The sequence below is a fragment of the Aulonocara stuartgranti genome (genome assembly GCF_965226115.1).
Source record: "Aulonocara stuartgranti genome assembly, chromosome: 17".
In the NCBI taxonomy this organism is placed as follows: domain Eukaryota; kingdom Metazoa; phylum Chordata; class Actinopteri; order Cichliformes; family Cichlidae; genus Aulonocara; species Aulonocara stuartgranti.
Genome location: NC_138953.1, coordinates 7,519,967 through 7,541,304, shown reverse-complemented (window position 1 = coordinate 7,541,304; position 21,338 = coordinate 7,519,967). Strand labels below are relative to the sequence as shown.

At 39.4% G+C, this 21,338-nt stretch overlaps 2 protein-coding genes across 3 annotated transcripts in view; both read left to right on the top strand.

The window, feature by feature from the left end:
- The window catches only part of col24a1 (collagen type XXIV alpha 1 chain), an 86,627-nt gene extending 77,439 nt beyond the window's left edge, over positions 1-9,188 (top strand). Inside the window, exons 50-60 of the mRNA XM_082510096.1 lie at positions 1,414-1,467; positions 1,578-1,640; positions 1,884-1,937; positions 2,128-2,163; positions 3,066-3,101; positions 4,805-4,831; positions 5,643-5,708; positions 5,815-5,983; positions 6,064-6,173; positions 7,139-7,369; positions 7,733-9,188. Of these exons, the coding sequence (XP_082366222.1) occupies positions 1,414-1,467; positions 1,578-1,640; positions 1,884-1,937; positions 2,128-2,163; positions 3,066-3,101; positions 4,805-4,831; positions 5,643-5,708; positions 5,815-5,983; positions 6,064-6,173; positions 7,139-7,369; positions 7,733-7,879 (993 nt within the window). The 3' untranslated portion in view covers positions 7,880-9,188. The remainder of the gene's footprint in view (positions 1-1,413; positions 1,468-1,577; positions 1,641-1,883; positions 1,938-2,127; positions 2,164-3,065; positions 3,102-4,804; positions 4,832-5,642; positions 5,709-5,814; positions 5,984-6,063; positions 6,174-7,138; positions 7,370-7,732) is intronic.
- Positions 9,189-11,164: 1,976 nt separating this feature from the next.
- Positions 11,165-21,338, top strand: part of znhit6 (zinc finger HIT-type containing 6) — a 49,650-nt gene continuing 39,476 nt past the window's right edge. The window contains exons 1-4 of one of the 2 annotated variants that reach the window (XM_082509832.1): positions 11,165-11,619; positions 12,041-12,106; positions 14,775-14,881; positions 14,991-15,076. In XM_082509832.1, coding sequence (XP_082365958.1) covers positions 11,504-11,619; positions 12,041-12,106; positions 14,775-14,881; positions 14,991-15,076 — 375 coding nt within the window. In that variant the 5' untranslated portion in view covers positions 11,165-11,503. The remainder of the gene's footprint in view (positions 11,620-12,040; positions 12,107-14,774; positions 14,882-14,990; positions 15,077-21,338) is intronic. The other variant, XM_082509833.1, reaches the window with a different exon arrangement.

Genomic DNA, 21,338 nt, shown 5'->3' with positions numbered 1-21,338 from the left:
GACAGTGCTACAAAATCAAATTAACTAGCTCCATCGCATAATATTAAATCAAGATACAATATAGATTTTTTTTTAATTCTATGCCTGACGCATTTTGTAACTCTTTAATCTTCACATTTATACAGTTTTTATTTCAGCCTGTGTGTTTTTCACAGATACTTGTCATGTCTTTTTTTTCATGTACCCGGTAGAGTATATACATTACTTTCCACTGGAATGCACTTGTTGAAATATGGCTTTATAAGCTTATATACATTCTTTAATACCTCTCTAAATATAGCTTCAGGGACATATGAAGCCAATCTTTGGTGAGGTTTCAATGTGTGCCTGACACTTTTCCAACCTGAGTAGAGTAACAAATTATCTGGGCGAGACTAGGAATGGAAACATTCCACTTGGTGAGGCCAAGTTATGTAAGATCCTCACACTCCAGGGACCTGAAAAAGAGGTGCTCTGCTTTACTTATGTAACTCCCCGAAGAAGAAAAAAGAAACAGCATTTAATCCCTTGCTCTCCCCTCCTATAGTTATCTCCACTGATGCTCCTGAAACTGAGAGGAGACTCAGACCCTTGGGTCAGATCCCTTTACACATTTTAGTCAATAGAGTCTCTGGGCCAGAGTCACCGGTTTCAAAGTGGAGCTGTCTAAAGAATGTGGAAGACTGGCTGTACAAACACTGTCTGCCACCCTGGAAGGCATGTGCTTAGACACAGGATAGGACGCAGACATCCATCCCCTCACAGTGTGTCTAGGTCATGTGAGTGTGTGCACTGAGACTGCCGCAGATTGACAGAAAGTCTTCTGTGTGTGCCCCAGTTCTTTTGAAATAGAAAAGAAGGGTCTTTATAAGGCTTGCCTAGTGTCCCTGTTGTGTCTGGTATTAAAACTGGGTGAAAAATCAAGTAAATCAACCCCACCTCCACACACACACACTTGCCTTTTATATCTTAGTAAGGACATCTAATTGACATAATGCTTTCCCTAGCCACTTACCGTTACCCTAACCATCAAAAATGCCTAACCCTTAGCCTAAACCTAACTGTAGCCCTGACACTAAAACCACATTTTGTGCCTCAAAAATGCCTTCAGACTTATGGGGCCCAGAATTTGGGCTAGAGATTTGCTATTGGATGTTCAGTATACTAAATAACAAATATCAAGTTCCTTTCTTCTCCATTGGAGAAGAAAGAAATAAACAACTTATTTTCTATTGTCAATAATAAGTGTTGGCTTTATGTTTTGCATGTGTCTTAAGACCTATTTGTCTTAGGCACCCACCTTTATGAGTAAATCTCCGTAATTCTACTGAGGATATTGTTGAGAGATTTGCTGTCAGCCCCGATTACATCACATAAGAGAAATTTTTTTTAAAAGAGCCATCTTCTGCATATTGTGTTTTTTGTTTTTTATAGGGGGAAACTGGAGATTTGGGCATGATTGGTTTACAGGGCTTACCAGGACCTAAGGTAAACAACTGAGTGGCCAACATGTATTAAGAGCATATAGAAAAACGATAAAAAATAACAGGAGAGTAGGTTAGAATAAGAAATAACAAATATCTTTTTCCTTGAAACAGGGGCCAACTGGTGATTTAGGACTGAGAGGTTTCCCTGGTCCTAAAGGTCCTATGGGTACTTTGGTGAGTTTAATAGAAACTGAAATAGGACCAGGTAGGCACACAATGGTGCTTTCTTCAGAAGTACTGCTTTAAATCAAATCCCACTCAGGAAAGAACTTTCAGAAATATAAATACATTTCTGTTTTGTTCCCTGTTGTCAAAGTGTTTATGAAGAGAACATGAATGTAGACACATGTGCAGTACACCTTGAAGTCTTTATAGATGTTTTTACTGCTTTTTCAGCAATGTCACTGTTTGTTCCAGGGCTTCACTGGACCTCTAGGCCCTGAAGGAAAAATGGGTCCAATGGGAAAACCTGTAGGTTTTTTTTCTCATTTTGTGTATGTGTGTGTGTAAGACTTGTACAAAGAAAAAGGAATTATTACACTCTGACATTCAGACTTTCACTGTATGTATTGTTTAATTTCCAATAAAGACAGTTAATTGATAATACAGATTGGAATACAGTGCTGTATGTGTCTTTATGCTATGTTATCCTTTTTTGCAGGGGCCAAGGGGTCCAAAAGGAAACGGTGGTGAAATGGTGAGATGAAATCAAACCCTTTAATCAAAACCTGGAAAGTCTTCTGTATTATTATGTCATGATTGCACTCTGCCAAAGTGTCAAACATTCCTGACTGAGAAACACTCGGTTGTCTTAGCGGCCACCTCAAAGCCGTTTGTGCGTGTAAAAACAGAGCTGTAGATGATGAAAGTTACATGAATGTGAGCTAGGGTGTAGTGGTAGTTTTGTTTATACGGCTTTCTTAAAGTGTCGGTGCTGTATGACACTTTAGGCTAAGGCTATGGCTGAGTCATAATGAGCACGCTCTCCTGGAGCGCAGTGTGGGGCCCTCTTGTGTAAACAATGCTGAGGAAGTGCCTTGACAAAATGTTAGCAGGGAAAGCCGCAGTGTAATCCACACAGTCACTTCTCAGTTGTGGTAGTTAGTTTGTCAGTTCTTTGCAAATCCCTCTGCATTTCACCCTACCACACGCAAACACACTGTACTCAATGGGCCTCTAATCCTAGGCTTTACTCAGATGCTGTTAAAATGTGCTCACAATATGGTATGGATATAAAGGACTTGAGATCCCACTTACAGACATCATGAAGTTCAGCTGCACCAATGTTTTGTCCCTAGTCCACCAGAGGGGGCAGTATGTGTGTGATACTACTGTCGCTCTACAGAGCATCTCAGAAGGATTCAGTTCAATTCAGTCCAATTCAATTTTATTTATACAGCGCTAAATCACAACAACAGTCGCTTCAAGGCGCTCGAAGGAAGATGAATCACGAATCTCTTCCATTCTGTTCACTGTGAGGCTGCACTTATTTAATCTATTTTATTTTTCGTCGTGTGTGTTATTTATGTAGAAGTGTATGTGTATCGTAATCATTTTAGCCATTTTAATGCGTATTTTCTATGTGCCTGACTCTTTCAGGGGCCTCAGGGACCACAGGGAAGCCCTGGACCCAGAGTAAGTGCTAACTACACTATCACTTTACAGAATGATTCCTACTGTATACACAGAACTACTGTATATACTTCACTGTTATTTTGGATTATGAACAATTATGAATGAGAGTTTTCACAGGTCAAATATACAGAAGTGCAAATGTTTTGAGTCACCTCTCATTCCTTTATATTTTATTAGAAAATAAGAAATAGATGCGAGGATTTATGGAAATGTGCAAACATGCATGGAAATATAGTATGAAAGGCAAAAACTCAGTTTGTGGGCTTTTAATGTGTTTGAAAATCAATATTTGGTATGACCACCTTTATTCTTCAGCACACTCTGAACTTCATAAAGCTTCTTGAAGAACATCCAAAGCTTTTCTTTGGATGTTGGGCTGCCTTTCTTTCTGTTCTCTGTTGAGATGATCCAACACTGCCTCAATAATGTTGAGGTCTCTGGGGAGACCAGTCCATGTGTGATTGACATCATTGTGTGTATCCAGGTATGATTACACCGCATTGGCAGCATGTTTGGGATCATTTCCATGCTGAATAAGGTCAAAAAGCTTTTGATAATCAGATGCTTTCCAAATGGTACTGCATGGTAGATCAAAATCTCTGCCTCCACCATGTTTTACAGTTTGCTGTAGACGCTCCCTGTGGTACCTCTCTCCTGACTTTCTCCCCCTACATATTGATAATGATTTAGATTCAAATTTGGTGTTGCCATTGTTTTACTGTGTCAGGTCTTTGTTGGATTTTGTCCTGTTTCTTAAGGGCATAAGTTTCAGATACTATGTTAAGTTAATAGCTCACTATGTTGTTGCAAAAGTGCAGAAACATTTTATGCTGACCATACTTTTCCTTCTTCTTCACCTTCTTCTTCAACTCCTTCTTTTTCACCTCCTGAGTCTTGGAGAAACCCTTTCAAATAATCTTCTTCTTCAAATTCTGTTGTTTTCATGTTAATTCCGTTGTTTTCATTCAAACTGTTCTATTCATTCTAATTCTGTTGTTTGTTTTAAACTTCCATTGTTTTCATTCAAATGCTTTTGTTTTCATTATAATTCTACTCTTTTTATTCAAATTCTGTTGTTTTCATTAAAATTCCGTCGTTTTCATGTTAATTCCGTTGTTTTCATTCTAACTCTGTTTGTTTTAAACTTCCATTGTTTTGATTCTAATTCCGTTGTTTTCATTTCATTCTTCTTCTTCTTCTTCTTCTTCTTCACCTTCTTCTTCTTCACCTTCACCACAAATTGTGTTTTGGGGACGGCAACAATTTAAAATTGGTCTATACATAACACTAGATGCTTCTTTGATGCTTTAATGATTCAACAAACAGACAAAAAAACAACGTCAACAAAACATTCCTCCAAAAATGTTCAAGCGCAAGAACTAGACTAAAAATAAGTGAACAAGCAGCCAGTGTCGAAAGAAAACTTCTGAAAGATTTACAGAAAGCCTGGAGTCCAAATCTGTCTCCTTGGAAGCAAAATGTAAAGAAGTGAGAAGTGACTCAAGACTTCAGAGAATGACATGGCGAGCTGGGGTTAGGGCAGTTCTGTGGTTGTACACTCTACCATTTTCCTGCAGTGTACATTTTCTTCAGAGTCCATTGGCACATACATGACAAACCAAAAAGTGAAATGATGGCAACCACAATGAGATCATTTCTGTGTGTGTGTTACTCATTTTGTCCTTTTCTTTCTACCACCCCAGGGACCCCCTGGCGCTCCTGGTCCAACAGTAAGTATTTTGTGTAATGCAGACAAGATTGCCTAGACAGCAGGAGTCTTGCTTTAATGTAAAATTCAGATGTTGTAATGATGTACAGTTCTTGAATATATATTACCTAGCCTGTAGGTATTTATATCTCATTGTGGTTGGGGGGGTAAATGAGTTACATCTCTCTCTTTCTTCTTTCCTGAAACCTAAGATATGTGCTTTTTCAAGCTTAAATAAACGTTTTAGTAAAAAATAAGTAATACAAGCCATTTTTTTCTGAGTGGCAGGGTATGAACGAACCAGGACAAGCACCTGTTTCCTGTCTTACTCTAGATGAGCCAACAAATGGTGTATGTCAATAATAACTAAGATCCCTGTGATTGTTTTTTCAGTAGCACTGACAAAGCCTTTTCTGGCATGGCTACTCTTGTTTGTCCCAGATTCTGGATATCATGCAGCTTTCTGCTCTCTACATGACCTTTTCCTGTTCAAACAGTTCCAAGAACCCCCCTAAAACAACTCAGCTGCCTTTTTTGTGTACACACATTCAGTGATCGCTGTGGTGTTTATACTGAGGGGAATTTGTTAATTTTCCCGCAGCCAAAATCAAGAATGTGGCTGTTTATTGATCCAAGACTTATTTTTCTGCCCTTGTGTGGTATTAAAGTGTACACTGACGCTGTTAAAGTTTTCTCACTAAACTGGACATGTCTTTCTGCTGCCATATTTACTTTAATCAATGAGCAAGCTGACAGATTAAAATCTTTCAGTTTAATAATGAAGGCACTGAATTGTTTTCATTGAACTGAATATGGTGATTCTTAATCCACAGAGGGTGTTATATGACGACTTAGCAGTCTACAGTCCATCCGCTTCCAATGATGCCCTGAGGACTGAGGTGAAGCACTTTATAAGGATGGGTAGAGAAGTTATGGATTAGTAGATTTGTGAAGTCAGGTTAAAACTTGAGAGTTCACAGTGTTATCATCCTCGTACTTAACTAGAGTTTCCAGAATATGGAGATGAGCATGCCAGACCAGAACACGGAAGTACTTAAGACTCTACAGTATTTGAGCAGTGTGATCGAGAGCATCAAACAGCCTCTCGGGACAAAGGAGAACCCAGCTCGTGTCTGTAAAGACCTGCTGGACTGCCAGCACAAGTTAAAAGACGGTGAGTGTCTTCACCCATACATGGAAGACACTATTTTGCACAGGTAGCAGGTCTTAATATTAATATTCTTCTCTTTTCAGGTTGGTTCTGGGTTGATCCAAACCTGGGCTGTACGTCTGATGCCTTCCAGGTGTTCTGCAACTTTACAGCAGGGGGACAGACTTGTTTACATCCAGTGTCAACTGATAAGGTAACACTGAACGAGTGGGGGGAAAAAAGGACACTTTTACTCTTACTTTAGACCAGGGGTGGGCGACTCCAGGCCTTGAGTGCTGGTATCCTGCAGGTTTTAGATATCATCCTGGGTCAACACACCTCGATCAAATGATTCGTTCATTACCAGGCTTCTGGAGAACTTCAGGACATGTTGAGGAGGTAATTTAGACATTTGAATCAGCTGTGTTGGATCAAGGACACATCTAAAACCTGCAGGACACCAGCACTCAAGGCCTGGAGTTGCCAACCCCTGATTCAGACCATAGTATTTAACACTGACAGTACAAGAAAAGTTTCATTTTGATTCATTTAGAGTTAGTTTTATTTTGCTATACTGCATTATGCTTATATTATTTTACTTTGCACACTGAAACAAAATTATTCACAAAATTATAAAACTATGACAGAGGGTTGTACTTCCTTGTACTCTCTTTAGCCAAGGAGTTCTAGTTTTGTGTCAGCTGAGCAAAGAACACCTTTCTAGGCTGCTTAATCTTTCTCCAGGTTGTCTTTCGCATACTTCATTCTAGCTTGAAGGTGTCTCTTCTGAAGAAGTGCAGTATTTCTTGGTCTCCAACCTCTTAGTCCATTCCTGTGCAGGGTTCTAGTTACTGTCTTAAATACTACTTCTTGACTTGGCTAAGTAACTCACTGCTGTCTTGGCAGTTGCTCTGGGGTCTTTAGACACATCTCTCACTGGTTTTCTTTCCAGATTCTTTGAAAATGTTCACTTCCTTCCATTGACAGGGTTGTTCTGTACTGTGTGGCTGTCTCCAAGTTTCTTGATGATACTTCTCACTCCAGCTCTTTGCATATCCATCTCTTGCTTTGTGAGCATCAGCAGTTCTTTTTCCAAGTCTAAACTGGTTTGTTTTCCTTTTGACATGATGCTATAGTGTTCACAATCTACACCGTCTGTGCACTTTCTCTCTCCAACAGATGGTATTTGACATAGGAAATGTCCAGTTGAAGTTTCTCCATTTACTGAGCAGTGAGGCTAGCCAAAGCATCACGTTTCACTGCCTGAGTTATCAACCCTCCAGCACCGCAGACAGCTTCAGCTCCAGTGGACACAAAGAGAACACCAGGCTTCGGTTTCGTGGCTGGAACAAACAGATGTTTGAGAAAGACACACTACTTGAACCACATGTGCTACAAGATGAGTGCAAGGTAATGTGGTGTTTAAAAAAAAAAAAAAAAAAGTGCCTTTGTTTTCGTCGTTAGGGCAGTTTGATTTAGTCGTGAGCATTTTCTGTGGTTATTCTTACAGAAACCCGCACATAATTCTGCATATCAATAGGACTGTCTCGTGAAATTATGACTTGCTGGGACTGATTTGAAAATGTAAACTGATATCCTGATGATATGCTCTGATATATTCTTTATGCTGGTGATAAATTGTTGGTTGTAATTAAATAGGTGACAGCAGAATTTTAAAGAACTTCCTAAAGATATATATATTTTTGTATTTACTAAAAGTCATTACCACAAATAAATAGAATCTGCTCCCCTCCCCCATTTGTCCTGTTCCAGATCCAAGATGGCAGCTGGCACCAGTCACGATTCCTCTTCCATACTCAGGACAGTGGTCAGCTACCAATTGTAGACATAGAGGAATTTCCCACTTCACAAATCAACAGTCAGCGAAACGTAGAAATCGGTCCAGTCTGCTTCCTCTGATACCAACATCCCTATCATCGAAGCCACTTTTATAAACCACTTAAATCCGCAGATTTTTAAAATTTCCTACCAAAGAGATGCTGGCACAGCAAGGCAGACTGTATCCCTGAGAGCTTGTTGCATTTGCTGGAGAGCTTCAGCAGGACTTACTGTGAGACTAACAAAAACCCAACATCGAACGGCAGGCAGCTCTACCTGGGAGAAATCAGTCTCTGTGGAACACCCATGCCAAAGAGGACAGTGTATACTGATATTTATCTAATCAATGTGTAAAGTATTTGTTTAGTTTTCACTCAAAAGGTGCATTGGGCCACTGCATATGGACCCATTTTACTTCCTGATGACGGGGGTAGGGCCTCACATTGCAGCAGCCTGTCCAAAACCCAAAACTCAAACCTGCCATTCACTCATGTTCCACCCCTTCAACTCCCAAACACACCATCCTTGGAAGGGGTCGAATCCAAAGGATCATGCCAGGCCTCTGCAGAGGGCACTATCTAACTAAAGGTGCAATAGCATATGGAAAATGTGTGTGCTTTAAATATTTCATTGTCCAATCAGAGGCTATATTTGATATTGTTTTTCATTATGTTTTTGTCTTCGGTCCCATCCAGTCGGACCTGTACATCTTGACAGATGGTACTCTACCTCTACCTGCTTTCAAAAATAGTCAAATTAGTCATTTTTACCTTTTGTTTTGTATGTACCGGTTACATCAGAATTTATGTTGTTTGAATGCTTATGTTGATTTGGTCACTTCTAATTTATGAACCATTTTTTGATACACAACATATTTTCATAGCTTTTCCTACTATGTGGTAGTTTCCTCAGGGGAAACCTATCATTGGTGCTGCAACGTTTCCTGTGTATATATTGACAGCATACTTCAATGTTTATTTATAACCTGGTTTTTTTTTTTGGTTTGTTTTTAGATTTATTATTATTTTTTTGGTCACATTACTGTGGTACAGTAAAGTTATACTCTCAGAGAACTTGCTTACTTGGTCAACCACAGCTCGGTCTAGAGGAGTATTTATGTTTGAAGAGTGTGTGTGTGTGTGTGTGTGTGTGTGTGCGTGTGCATGCACACCTGTGACTGTGTGTTCATCATACTGCTTTATAAATTCAGAAGTCAAATGCAGCTACGGGAGGACAAAATCAAAAAACACAGAAAACAGTCATCATACTCTTAAGTTATGTTACCATTAATTAAGTGTAATTATATAAAGTTTGTGGAGGACAAAGTTGGATGCAAATGTGTAAATAAAAAATAATTTTAGAAACAAATAAATGGGACATTTTATCCACATGTGGTTTTGTTACCTTTTTTTTGAATGAAGGACATACTTGTTATAAAGAGTGGTGGAGTAATACCTCATTATCAGTTTCAGATGTGCACAATAACAGGTTGAGATCTGCACCCAGTGTTAAGTAAAAAATTTCCCCCCTAATGTTACAACCATAAAAATACACTGCTAAAAAATATTAAAGGAACACTTTTTAATCAGCATCAAATCTGGGATATTAATCTGGTCAGGTAAGTAGCAGAGGGGGTTTCAGCTGCTTTGGTGTTAATGAAATTAACAACAGGCACACTAGCGGGGCAACAATAAGACGAGCTGCACAAGAGGAATGGTTTTTATAAGTGGAGGCCACAGGTGTTTTCTTTTCCTCGTCGTCTCTTTTGTTTTTTCACAAGTTTTGCATTTGGCAAGGTCTGTGTCACTGCTGGTTACATGAGGTGATACCTGGACCCTACAGAGCTCGCACAGGTAGTTCAACTCCAGGATGGCACATCGATATGTCCAATGCCAGAAGGTTTTCTGTGTCTCCCAGCAGTCTTAAGAGATAAGGAGGAGATTCCACGAGACAGACTGTTTCTCTAAGAAAGATGAAATAGTTGTAGAAGGCCCTTAACCCAATAGCAGGACCTGTATCTGCTCCTTTGTGCAAGAAGGAATAGGATGAGCACTGCCAGAGCTACAAAATGACCTCCAGCAGGCCACTGCTGTGAATGTCTGACCAAATTATCAGAAACAGATTTCATGAGGGTGGCGTGTGGCCTGACATCTTGCCGTGGGCTCTGTGCTCACTGCCCAACACTGTAGAGCCCTAATTGCATTTGCCATAGAAAACCAGAATTGGCACCTCATGTTTCTTACAGTTGAGAGTAGGTTTACCCTGGACACATCTGCCAGACGTAAAAGGGTCTGGAGAAACTGTAAAGAGTGTTAGGCTGCCTGTAACATCGTCTGGCATCTCGACACATCTGCCATTAGATATTAGGATGAAATCCTTGGAGCCATTGTCAGATCCTATACTGGTGCAGTGAGTCCTGGCTTCCTGCTGGTGCACAACAATGTGGTGAGAGGAAGCAGGCAGTTCCTGGAAGATGAATGAATCAACATCATTGCCTGCCCCCCCACGCTTGCCTGACCTGAATCCAATAGAACGGCTCTGGAAGTTCTGTCAGTTTGCTTCTCACGCTGTTCAGCAGCGCAGTCATGTACAGATCTGAGTGAAGCTCCTCCAGGGTACCATCTGTCATGCCATTAGGAGCATGCTCTGATGTTTTCAGCACGCCCCAAAATGGACTAGTCTGCTGTGTCATTTTTTCACCTTTTGGGGTATCAGTTGATATAGCATCCTTTCGTTCGTTTACCCAGTCCACATCAGTATAAATATCCAGCGCGATTTTTTTTCCAGTTAAGATCTGATGAGTTTTCAAAGTCTTTATTTAACTTTAAAAAGTGACACTGTCATTTTATAAAACTAATTCAATTAATTCACAATGATGCAGCGGTTAATCACAGTAATAGCGTCCGAATGCAGTGGCCTACTGAGGCCCTTCTGTGTGGAGTTTGCATTTTCCTCTTGTGCCTCTTGTGGTTTCCTCCCACAGTCCAAAGACATGCATGTTAGATTAAGTGGTTATTCTAAATCAAGGAGCAAATGTGAGCATGAATGGTTGTTTTTATGTTTTGGTCATACAATAGGACGACCAGTTCAGGGAGTGCAGGTAGTATAGACTCCAGCTTCTCTGCGATCCTCAATTAGAGAAGTGATTAAGAAGATCGATGGATGGATGAATTCACTTTTCTTTCTAAACTGCTGATCAGTTTTTTGAGGGATGTTGAATATGGTGCATGGGCATGTACCCTCTTGTTCACACACACACAGCTTAAAGAAATCTTCTTTAATTCATATCACTCACTCCTTTAATAAACACAGCCTATATAAACACACATAGAAATCTCATGAGAAAAGAAACTCAAATAAGTGCTGGAGCTTGTGAGAGGGTCTGATGTAGCTACTATCCTGCCCAGCGACCCATTATTGCTCTTACTTCTTGCATATTCTATTATCCGTGTCTATTTTCAATCTATTTTAAGCTTGGATACACTGGCAGGCACAGAGACCAAAAATAACAACAAACAAACAACAACAAAAACAGTGCTGGCGAGCTGATCATGGGATGCATTTCTGACGCGCAGACACCGAGAGGCGCCAATGAGCACATTTTCCAACCGGAACTTGTATCCACGTGCTGGCACCGGGGCGGAAGAGCATTTGTTTTGATCCCGGCGTGTCGTTTCGTCCGCGTGCAACTACAATTCTCCCGTTATGAGCGCAGTAATTCTTCCAACAGCACACATAATGTCATCCGCGGAGAACAAAGTCGAAAATAGCAGCACCGAAGAAGAGGAGAGAGGGAAGAAAAGAAAGATGTCTCTTTCCAGGTAAGCGATTTAAACCGACTGCAGCTCAGCCACAAAACTAGGACAATATTTTGCGTTTGCTGTAAAGATTGTTTGCTCAGCTTCACTTCTCAGAGTCGGCATAATCCTAATATTTGTTAACCGAGTAGCAGATACATCTGCTGTCCCACACCAGATGCTACTTATCGTAATATGTTTATGCTAGGCAGTTATGAAGTTAGCAGGCTATTAGTTAGCTTCAAGTGAGACCACCACAGCCAAACTCTTCACTCTGTTTCTTCTTCGTTTATTAACACTTACTTTAACCTTTTAGTATATATTAAGTATATCTCCTAAAGTTTGTCACACAAAACATTTTCTGGCTCAACTACAGGTTATGTGTGCGTGTTGAGCACCGTTACTTGTTAAACACACTCAGTTTGACGTGTTGTATGTCCTGCAGTTGTGGTGTTTGCGGATCAGAGGAGGCCAAGTACAGGTGTCCAGCCTGCCTTACTCATTCCTGCAGGTGAGATGAATATCCTCTGATTAAGTGCTAAAGCCTTAGCAGCAAATACACACAAAAACGAAGCTGCTTATCCATAATGTGGTTAGGACTAATTGTGCTTTTGTAAACCACTGGGTGACTTCACCTCTTTAGACCTTTATAAATTCAAAATGTAGAAGTTTATTCTCTTATTCTTTCATGACCTTCTTCCAGGATGTGGCTGTTATTGATTTATTGATACTCTTTTAAAAATTTGTTAATATACAAATATTTTAAGTGGAATAGAAAGTGACCTTATTGTGAAGTAATTTAAAACTGCAACACATTTTCACCTTGTAAAGTGTCCCACTGGTGTTGCATTGTTTGCTTTCACCTATCAGAGAGCACAGTGTGGTGCTGTGGAATAATAATAATCCATGGAAAAGGACAGATTTTGGCATCTTAAGTCATCTATGTCAATTAAGTTTTAAATACTGTCATAGAATAAACAGTACTTCTGTATGCATGAGTGTACTGGACAGCATTCATAAGTGAGGTCCAATCACATTTTAACTCCAGCTCTCATACTCTGTTGACTGTATATAGAAATGGCACTTATTCCTCAATGGTTAATGAGGTATGTGGTGGACACTCTAAACTGTATTTGGGCTGTGATCATTTCATTTCAAATTGCACCTGTGAATGGACCCCCAATTCTGAAGCCTTTGTCATTACCTCTTTTCCCTTAAGGTAGTGCAGTTGAGAAGCAGACATTTTGACAAGTTGTCCAAAGAAACTCATGACAGAGTTAGCGGGTTGTGTATGGCAGTCCTTTGTAAACTAGTTGCCAGAGTCTGACCCATAGCCAATAACACCAGAGGTTCCCATTTTTTCAGCCAAGCAATTAATAGTGCTGTGGTAGTTTCAGCTTTTTGTCATTGGCAAAAAGCTGAAATGACTACCTTCTAGATTGGCCATTGCACTGATGGAAAATGGTTCCAACATTTTTGAAGTTAACTGTTCATTTAATCACATCGCACAATCTTTTTTTTATTAATTTATTAGGTCCAAGATTTCATGCAGGAAAAAAAAGAGACATAACATTTACAATGTCATCACAGACAATTTTGTGTTTGTAGTGTTAAAGCTCCACTGGGATAGCATAATTCTGTCTTCCATTTGTTTTCCATCGCTATTTAAAAAACAGAGGAAAAAATACCCGGTAACCTAAGAATTACAATCTTCCACATCTTCTACCCTTACGTGCAGATAAATATTATCGATGACTGACAGATGGCCGTGTTTTTGTTTTTACTTTCTGAACTTTCCTTTGATTCATGTCCAGCATCAGCATGCCTCAGAACAGCATGCCTCACAAAATCTCAATGGTCCGTTGCCCATTCTTGGAATTCTGTCGATGCTAAAGCATTTACAACTTCACCTTCTAATACTGAATAGTACAAAAATTATATTGCTAAACATTTCTTTAAGATTTATCTGACGGGGGCTAACAAATGTGCTTTCCACTCTCGTATTGTTGCCTGTTGTTTTGGGCATCATTCAGCATTCCTTTTACATAGTTTCTAGGAATACAGTCTCTGGTATGACTTGGGCCAGATATCCGTCTTTCAGCAAGAGTGCGAAAACTGGCCTAGTCATGCCAAGGTTTTTGTGTTTGGTGTGAAGGAGTGTAAGTTTTTATATTTAACCCCCCAACGCCTCGTAGATCTCCTTTTATACATGAGCTTTTAAGACTTCTGCATCATCAGTTCAATTCCCAAAAAACCCCAAATAAACTGCACAATATATTTTTAAACAAATGCCAAACGTGTAGCAAATATGATACAAATCGAAACTAATTTATACAAATTAAGATTTTTTTTTATTGTATTTTTTAACGTCAGAAGGTTAAATAAATACTCCTTTTTTTTTTCTTTTGAAAAATTAGGATTTTCCTGGCAATTATTTCATGGTACAAGCTTTAAAGGGTTAAGATCTTTCAAAAACAACACTTGAAGTCATGACAGAGAGCATGTTTAGCCTGGTTATCAGCTGCAGCTGGGAACATCATCTCAAAGATAAGAGCAAGCCTCACTCCAGAGCATGTCCACTGCAATTGTGAATCCATGAACTGATTTATCTGTAAACTTTGGAAACTTCTTATTTTGGACTTAATATTTGTATTTATTTTACTTTTATTCTGACGGTCCTTTTGAGTTGAATTCATGTGTTCCCTGGGTCACTATTTTAATTTGCTGTTGGATGAGACAACAGGGTGATTCACAGAGTTGAGCAGGTGAGATACTGAAATAATCGTTGAATAATCGAGAAATTGACAGGTTAGTTGACTACCAAAATCATCTTTAATCTTGTATTATTTAAAAATGTCAAACATCCCGCGTCAGGCAGTATTACCCAATGTTCCTTTGGGTTATTTTAAAAAACAAAAAAACAGTACAGTTTGTTTGTTTTTAACATTTTTCTTTGGCTCCCTTTCAGGCAAGGATTTATGGTTTACATTGACTAGCACAATTCTACATTCTGTTTTTATTTACATTTCACACAGTGCCCTTTTTTGTGAACTGGCTTAATCATTCCAACCTAAACTCAATTTCCTTCGGGGTCAACCTTTGGGATCAATAAAGTTTTATTGAATTGAATTGAATAAGGAAATGACTGCCTACCATGACTGTCCGTTTATCTTTTGTAGCTTGCCGTGTGTGAAGAAGCACAAGGAAGTTTCAGGATGCAGTGGCGTTAGAAATAAAACAGCATTTGTGACACTGTCACAATTTGATGAAATGGCACTTCTCAGTGGTGAGCAGCCTCTTTGCTGGTATAAGTCATTCTATTAATGTGTGTTATCATAGAAATGTGCTATTTTCTCATTTTCATAATTTCCATTGGCCCTTTGTCTCAACTGTAGATTACAGGTTTCTGGAGGATACTGGCCGATTTGCTGATGGTGCCACCAGAGACAACCTCGTCCAGGCTCCTCGTGTCACTGTCAAAGTAAGCCCTGTGTTGATAGATTTAGTGTGTTGAATGTTGTTTTGTTTTAAATTTTTGGGCATATGTGAGCATGAATTCAGAATGGAGTACAGATAAATTCTTGTATTGTTTTTAGTAACAAACACTAATAATTGTGGCCCATTCTAGCTTAGATTTCCACTGAATTCAACTCGTTCTGCCCCTCAGAGTAAGCCCAGTAATAAAATATTTGGGGGAGATGTATACCTTTATTTGTTTTATGATGTTACAAACATAAAAAAGATTTAAATATGAGTTTTAAATGTTAGTATAATAAATTAAAATAGGGTGGGTTGCTTTGGTGAGGACGTGTGCTATTTAAAATAATGGTGCTTACTAGAACCATATACCTTTATTCATCTTGTCCTAATAGACTGGTTCAATAGTGTAGTGGTTTACATATTTACCTAACAAGCAAAAAAAAAATCCCTTTTTTAAATCTGGGAGAAGACCCAAATCCCTTCATAAGGAAGTGTGACAGTTGTCAAAAATCTGCCAAATCAAACATGTGGAGCTACCTGATGAGGAGAATAACAGATAAGCACAGTTTGTTGGAGAACTGTTTATGACCCCTGGTGAAACCTTGTAGAAAAGCCAAAACCCTTTAAAAGTGTGGAGCACATACACTTAGTTGACACTCTATTAAATACACTTTGCTAGTACCAGATTGAACCAAGGTGATGGAAGCATTCCTCCAACTCTGATTCATAATTTGTAGCATTAGGCAGCTGCTGCACATCTGTGATGAGAATCTCCTGTTCCACCACATCCCAAAGGTGTTCTATTGATTTGAGATCTGGTGCCTGTGGAGGTCATTTGAGTACAGTGAACTCATCATCATGACATTGGCGTGAGATAATTTGAGCTTTGTGACATGGCTCATTATGCTACTGGAAGCAGCCATCAGAAGCCATCAGGGAACACTTGGCTCAAAAAGGAATTCACATGGTCAGCAGCAATACACACATGTAAAGATCCTCATTTGATATTCCTCACCATCACCATGCCTCCTGACATCGCACCCACATTAAACGCAGGGACTGAACATACGCACGCACGCACGCACGCACGCACGCACGCACACACACACAAACAATGGCCTGTATTTGTATAGCGCTTTACTTAGTTCCTATGGACCCCAAAGCGCTTTACACTACATTCAGTCATCCACCCATTCACACACACACATTCACACACTGGTGATGGCAGCTACATTGTAGCCACAGCCACCCTGGGGCGCACTGGCAGAGGCGAGGCTGCCGGACACCGATGCCACCGGGCCCTCTGACCACCACCAGTAGGCAACAGGTGAAGTGTCTTGCCCAAGGACACAACGACCGAGACTGTCGGAGCCGGGGCTCGAACCGGCAACCTTCCGATTACAAAACGAACTGCCAACTCTTGAGCCACGATCGCCCATAACAGAACACACACACATTGGACAAAACAAACAAATGGCCAACTGTACCCTCATACATACAATAATAACACTGAACCATTGAACTTACAACCACTTGCACTTTATATAACTAACTACTGCATAATTTATCCATATCCATCTCAATGATCTCAACTGCACTACTGTAAATGCTGGATAGACAATCATACTGTACAATACAATAATTATAGTTTTTACAACTGTTTATTAATACTCGCAATTGTATATCTACAATCTGTATAGTTTTCATATTTCATATTTCTGTATAGTTTTCATATTTTTAACCATATTTATAACCTCCATTGTACATTGTAACATACCTATAATTAGAGCTGGGCGATAGAACGATAACGATATGTATCGCGATATAACTTTTACTCGATAGAGAAATTAAGCTATCGCGATGTACCTCGCCGCTCTTGTCCTCTTAAAATAAATAAAAAAGTAAAAAAAATTAAAAAAAAAAAAAGGTCAGCCAATCCAAACTAAGTAGCGCAGAGCCGAACCAATCACAGCCGCAGCGTCACGTCGCGTGACTTGTTACGTACACCACAAGTGCCAAGCCGCACGTGTGTTTGTTTGGGAAGCATCCAGCGGGTAATGGAGCCAGCGCGTAATGGAGGAAATGAGTGTGCCGACTAGAAAAATCAACCGAGCGTGACCGAAGAGAAAACAGATGATGGTTCCAATGCCGGAGAGATTGTCGAACAGAAGAGCCATAGAAGTTCCGTAGTGTGAAGGTATTTTGGCTATTTCAAGTCTGACAAAAAACAGAGTAGCGTGCACTGTAAATTGTGCCGAAAGCAAGTCTGGAAATACAATAAACTGGTGCATGCGTCACACTGTGCGCCACGTTATTGTTTCGGTGAAATGAATTTCTACAATACTGTTACTGTTAATTCTACTCTCTGCAGTGTTTAAATGCTTACATATACACACAGTTACTGTCCCTCCACACATACGACTCGGTTCTGCTTCTATGCCCCAGCTTTGTTTACTTTTTCCCACCGAGGCTTCTAGACTTCTGATTGGCCAACATTTCTGCACGGTTAGGAATCTAGCGCCACCTGCTGCTTTGGCATGTTCATAGCAGCGTTTTCCTTCATTTCTGCCTTTATGTGTGGACGGGATTATTTTTTAAAACGAAAACGGAAAATCTCCGTTTTCAAAAATACCCGTGTACGTAGCCTCAGTCTCTGACTGGAAGCGCTAAGTCGTCATTCGGCTTTTGTCAGACTAAAGTAACTGTTAAAACTGTTTGAAAAGCTAAGCTATACAACAAGGAGAGATTGAGAATTTCCTTTTAGTTCTCAGTTTATTTGATATTGACAAAAGTTAGTCAGTTTTGTCTGTTCTTCTGTAAAACAAACTAAGATTTATTTTTAGAATTAATATTTTGTTTCTAAGTGGAATTGACAATTTAGTCTGTTTCGTTTGTTCTATTTTGAAACTTAAACGCTTTAGCGGCTGCCTTTTGTGTAGTTTGCAATATTTGCCTTTATTTATCTGAAAAAGTCTCATGTTCCTTAAGTACATCTACCCTGTTGAACTTATTATGGGAAATAAATATTTAAATAAAAACAAGCTGCTGATTATTTCACATTTTACTTGTGAGCAACGGCACATTTAAATCTTACAAATATAGTTATTTGGCTTATATCGTGATAGATATCGTTATCGCCTGAAATGAAAAAAAACATATCGTGATATGAAAAAATCTCATATCGCCCAGCTCTACCTATAATAGACCCATATTCTGTGATATATCTATATTATTGCTAGAGCACTTCTGGATGGATGCAAACTGCATTTCGTTGCCTTGTACTTGTGATTTGATTTACTGATTATATATTTGGGTCAATGCGCAGTTCAACAGGTGTACCTAAGAAAATGGTCGATGAATGTACCGATATGATATATACATCTTAAAGTAATAATAGTGTCAGATCCACATCAGACATATCCAATATCCCATAAGTGTTTTTCTCTTTGTGCTTTTATTGCTTTGCTTGTGTAATTTGTGGCTGCAGTTCCGCAATTTAAACATTTTTTTTTCTTCAAACCACTGACATTCTTTTGTGTAATACTTCATACCAGCTATTACCTGTTCTTTTACTGCAGCCCAATTCAAGTGGCATTTGATAGCTTGAAGTAATTTGTGTTCTTTTATGGGAAGCAGTCACTGCTTCAGCTGTTATAGATCAATCAAAATAATGAGGCTTATTCTCAGGGAAAGATAAAGGCTTGGCGCATGATGAGCTCTGGGATTTGGGTTTTTCTCCAGAACATTGCAAGTGCGGTAATCTGTTACTGGCCCTGTATATCCGCACCTTTTTAATAAATCTTTTTTACTGTCTCTTACTGCCAATCTGAAGTGATAAAGGAGCCAGAAAGGAAATGCTTGTCTTTTCAAATTTAGATGAGGGCAGTAGGAGTTCAGGCCATCTTTGGTTTGATTGCTAATGAAACTCACACAGCTGTAGTTATTGGCGTAAAACAGATGTTTGGTAATTGGATGTATTTGTACCGTGACAATACCCCCTTGCCCCAACGACTTTTTCACAGAACTGGAAGGTCAGCCTAGGATCCAACGTATCTGTTATTTACTAGGAATAGAGGCTGTCTTCAACACCATTTCCTGTTTCATTGACAGCTGTTTTGTTAGATGTATGTTGCAGAGATATTTCTTAAAGTCTACTAGCTGTTTGGTTCTACTTGCTTTGGGATCTTCATAATGCCTCGAGGGACCCCTCATTGCTTTATATTTCTCTATGAAAACAGAGATTGACAGACCACGTGACTTTCACGCGTTGCATTTTAGGTACGAGTGGCAGCAAATTCAAAACACTGCATCAAGCGCTAGCATTTCCAGCACCATGTTTACATTTTATTTGCCCCAAAAACGGTTGTGTACAAAACGAAGGAGAACACGGCAGGTCCGTACAAAGACAGACTTGACGAAATACAAAAAAAGTACGAGGTAAAAATCAAAGGAGTGAAAGGGTTAGATAGGGCTGCTCAATTAATCGAATTTTAATCACGATTACGATCTGGGCTTTCAACGATCATTAAAAATGACTGAGCCGATTATTAGCCCCTCCCTCGTACTTTACTCTCGCGCTGCTCCGTGTGGCAAATCGAGCGCACCTCTCTGCATTTCGAACACGTGTCACAACAATTAAGAGCAGCGGTCCCCAACCTTTTTTGCGCCATGGACCGGTTTATGCCCGACAATATTTTCATTGACCGGCCTTTAAGGTGCCGCAGATAAATACGACAAAATAAAACTAGTACCGGTACCGAAAACATTATTACTAACACACGTGAAAAGACCAAGGAAAACCGAGTAAACGATAAAAACGATAACAAAATAACGCTGAAAACCGATAAAAACCCTGAAAACTATACATTTCACACCTGAGCCTCAACTCTCAAGGCCCGGTACCAAACGACTCGCAGACCGGTACCGGTCCGAGGCCCGGGGGTTGGGGACCACTGATTAAGGGGACCCGAGGGAAGCGGAAGCTCGGAAAGCTAAGCAGAAGTTATTTGGAGAGGAGAGTGACTGCCGCTGGTTGAAAAGAGGTAAAAAACAAACAAAACAAAAAAAAACTTAAGTGGTGTGGAAACATTATGGGTTCGCGGAGTCAGACGTGGATCAAGTAGACATAGTGTGTAAACTCTGCTACAGTGTCGTAGCTGCACCACAGAGCAACACTGCAAAGTTCACTAAACATGGATGTTTACATTTTTCATTTATTTTTTATATTGCAAACATTTGCACTGTTATCAGTATTTGCACACTATTTTATGACAATCTTTAAAGCCATTATTCAATACATTGTTATTGTTAAATAAATATCGTCAAATAATCGAGATCTCAATTTCAGTGAAAATAATCGTGATTATCATTTTTGCCATAATCGAGCAGCCCTAGGGTTAGACCCATACGAGCATACAGAGTGGACTAAAGATGTTACCGTGCTGCACAGCTTTCATCACGCACATATTTATAACTATATGGTCCCAAGTGTGAGTGCATACACTCACAAAATGTTTAGTATCTTCAGATCCCTGCAACAAGCTCAGGTCCAGTTTACTTTGGTGATTTGGACTATTCCATTTTACAGCTGTTAAATTTTTTTTTCTTTACCTCCTGTACAGGCCAACGCAATTTATTTGTCTTTTCAGGTTGTAGTATTACACAACATTTTCAGATCCAATAGAAATAAAAATAAGTGTTTCGTAATTCATTCAATTTATTGTCTTTATTTATAACTGGCATTATTGTTTTATTCTATTATAGAATCTTACAAGAAAAAGGCAAAATTGTATTCCATTGTGCTTTATTAGCTGCTTTGGTGAAAAACAAGTCAACTGTGCAAAAAAAAAAAAAAAAACCCATATCAAAACAACATACTGGAAAACAGTTATTCATCACTTGATTGCTTCAATACAACACTTGGGCACATATATGCAGGACTTTTCGTGGCTGTTTTGATCTCGCTCTCTCTCTTAACCGATCAAATCTGGCTGTGGTAGCAGCTTTAAACTCGGTATGACCCAGGTTGATAGAGGGTGCCCAGTCTGAATCGCATTCCAGCATTTTGTAGGCTGGTTTTCCTACAAAACACAACAAACATTAGCCCGCAAAGCCACAGTGAACAAAGCAGCATAGCGCAACGAATTCAAATCAATATAAGACTTATTTGTAACCTACATCAACAATTATGTTATGATAAATTATGTAATGACTACAACAGAAGACTTACATTTGTGGAAATGCTTGGAGCGGACTAACATGTG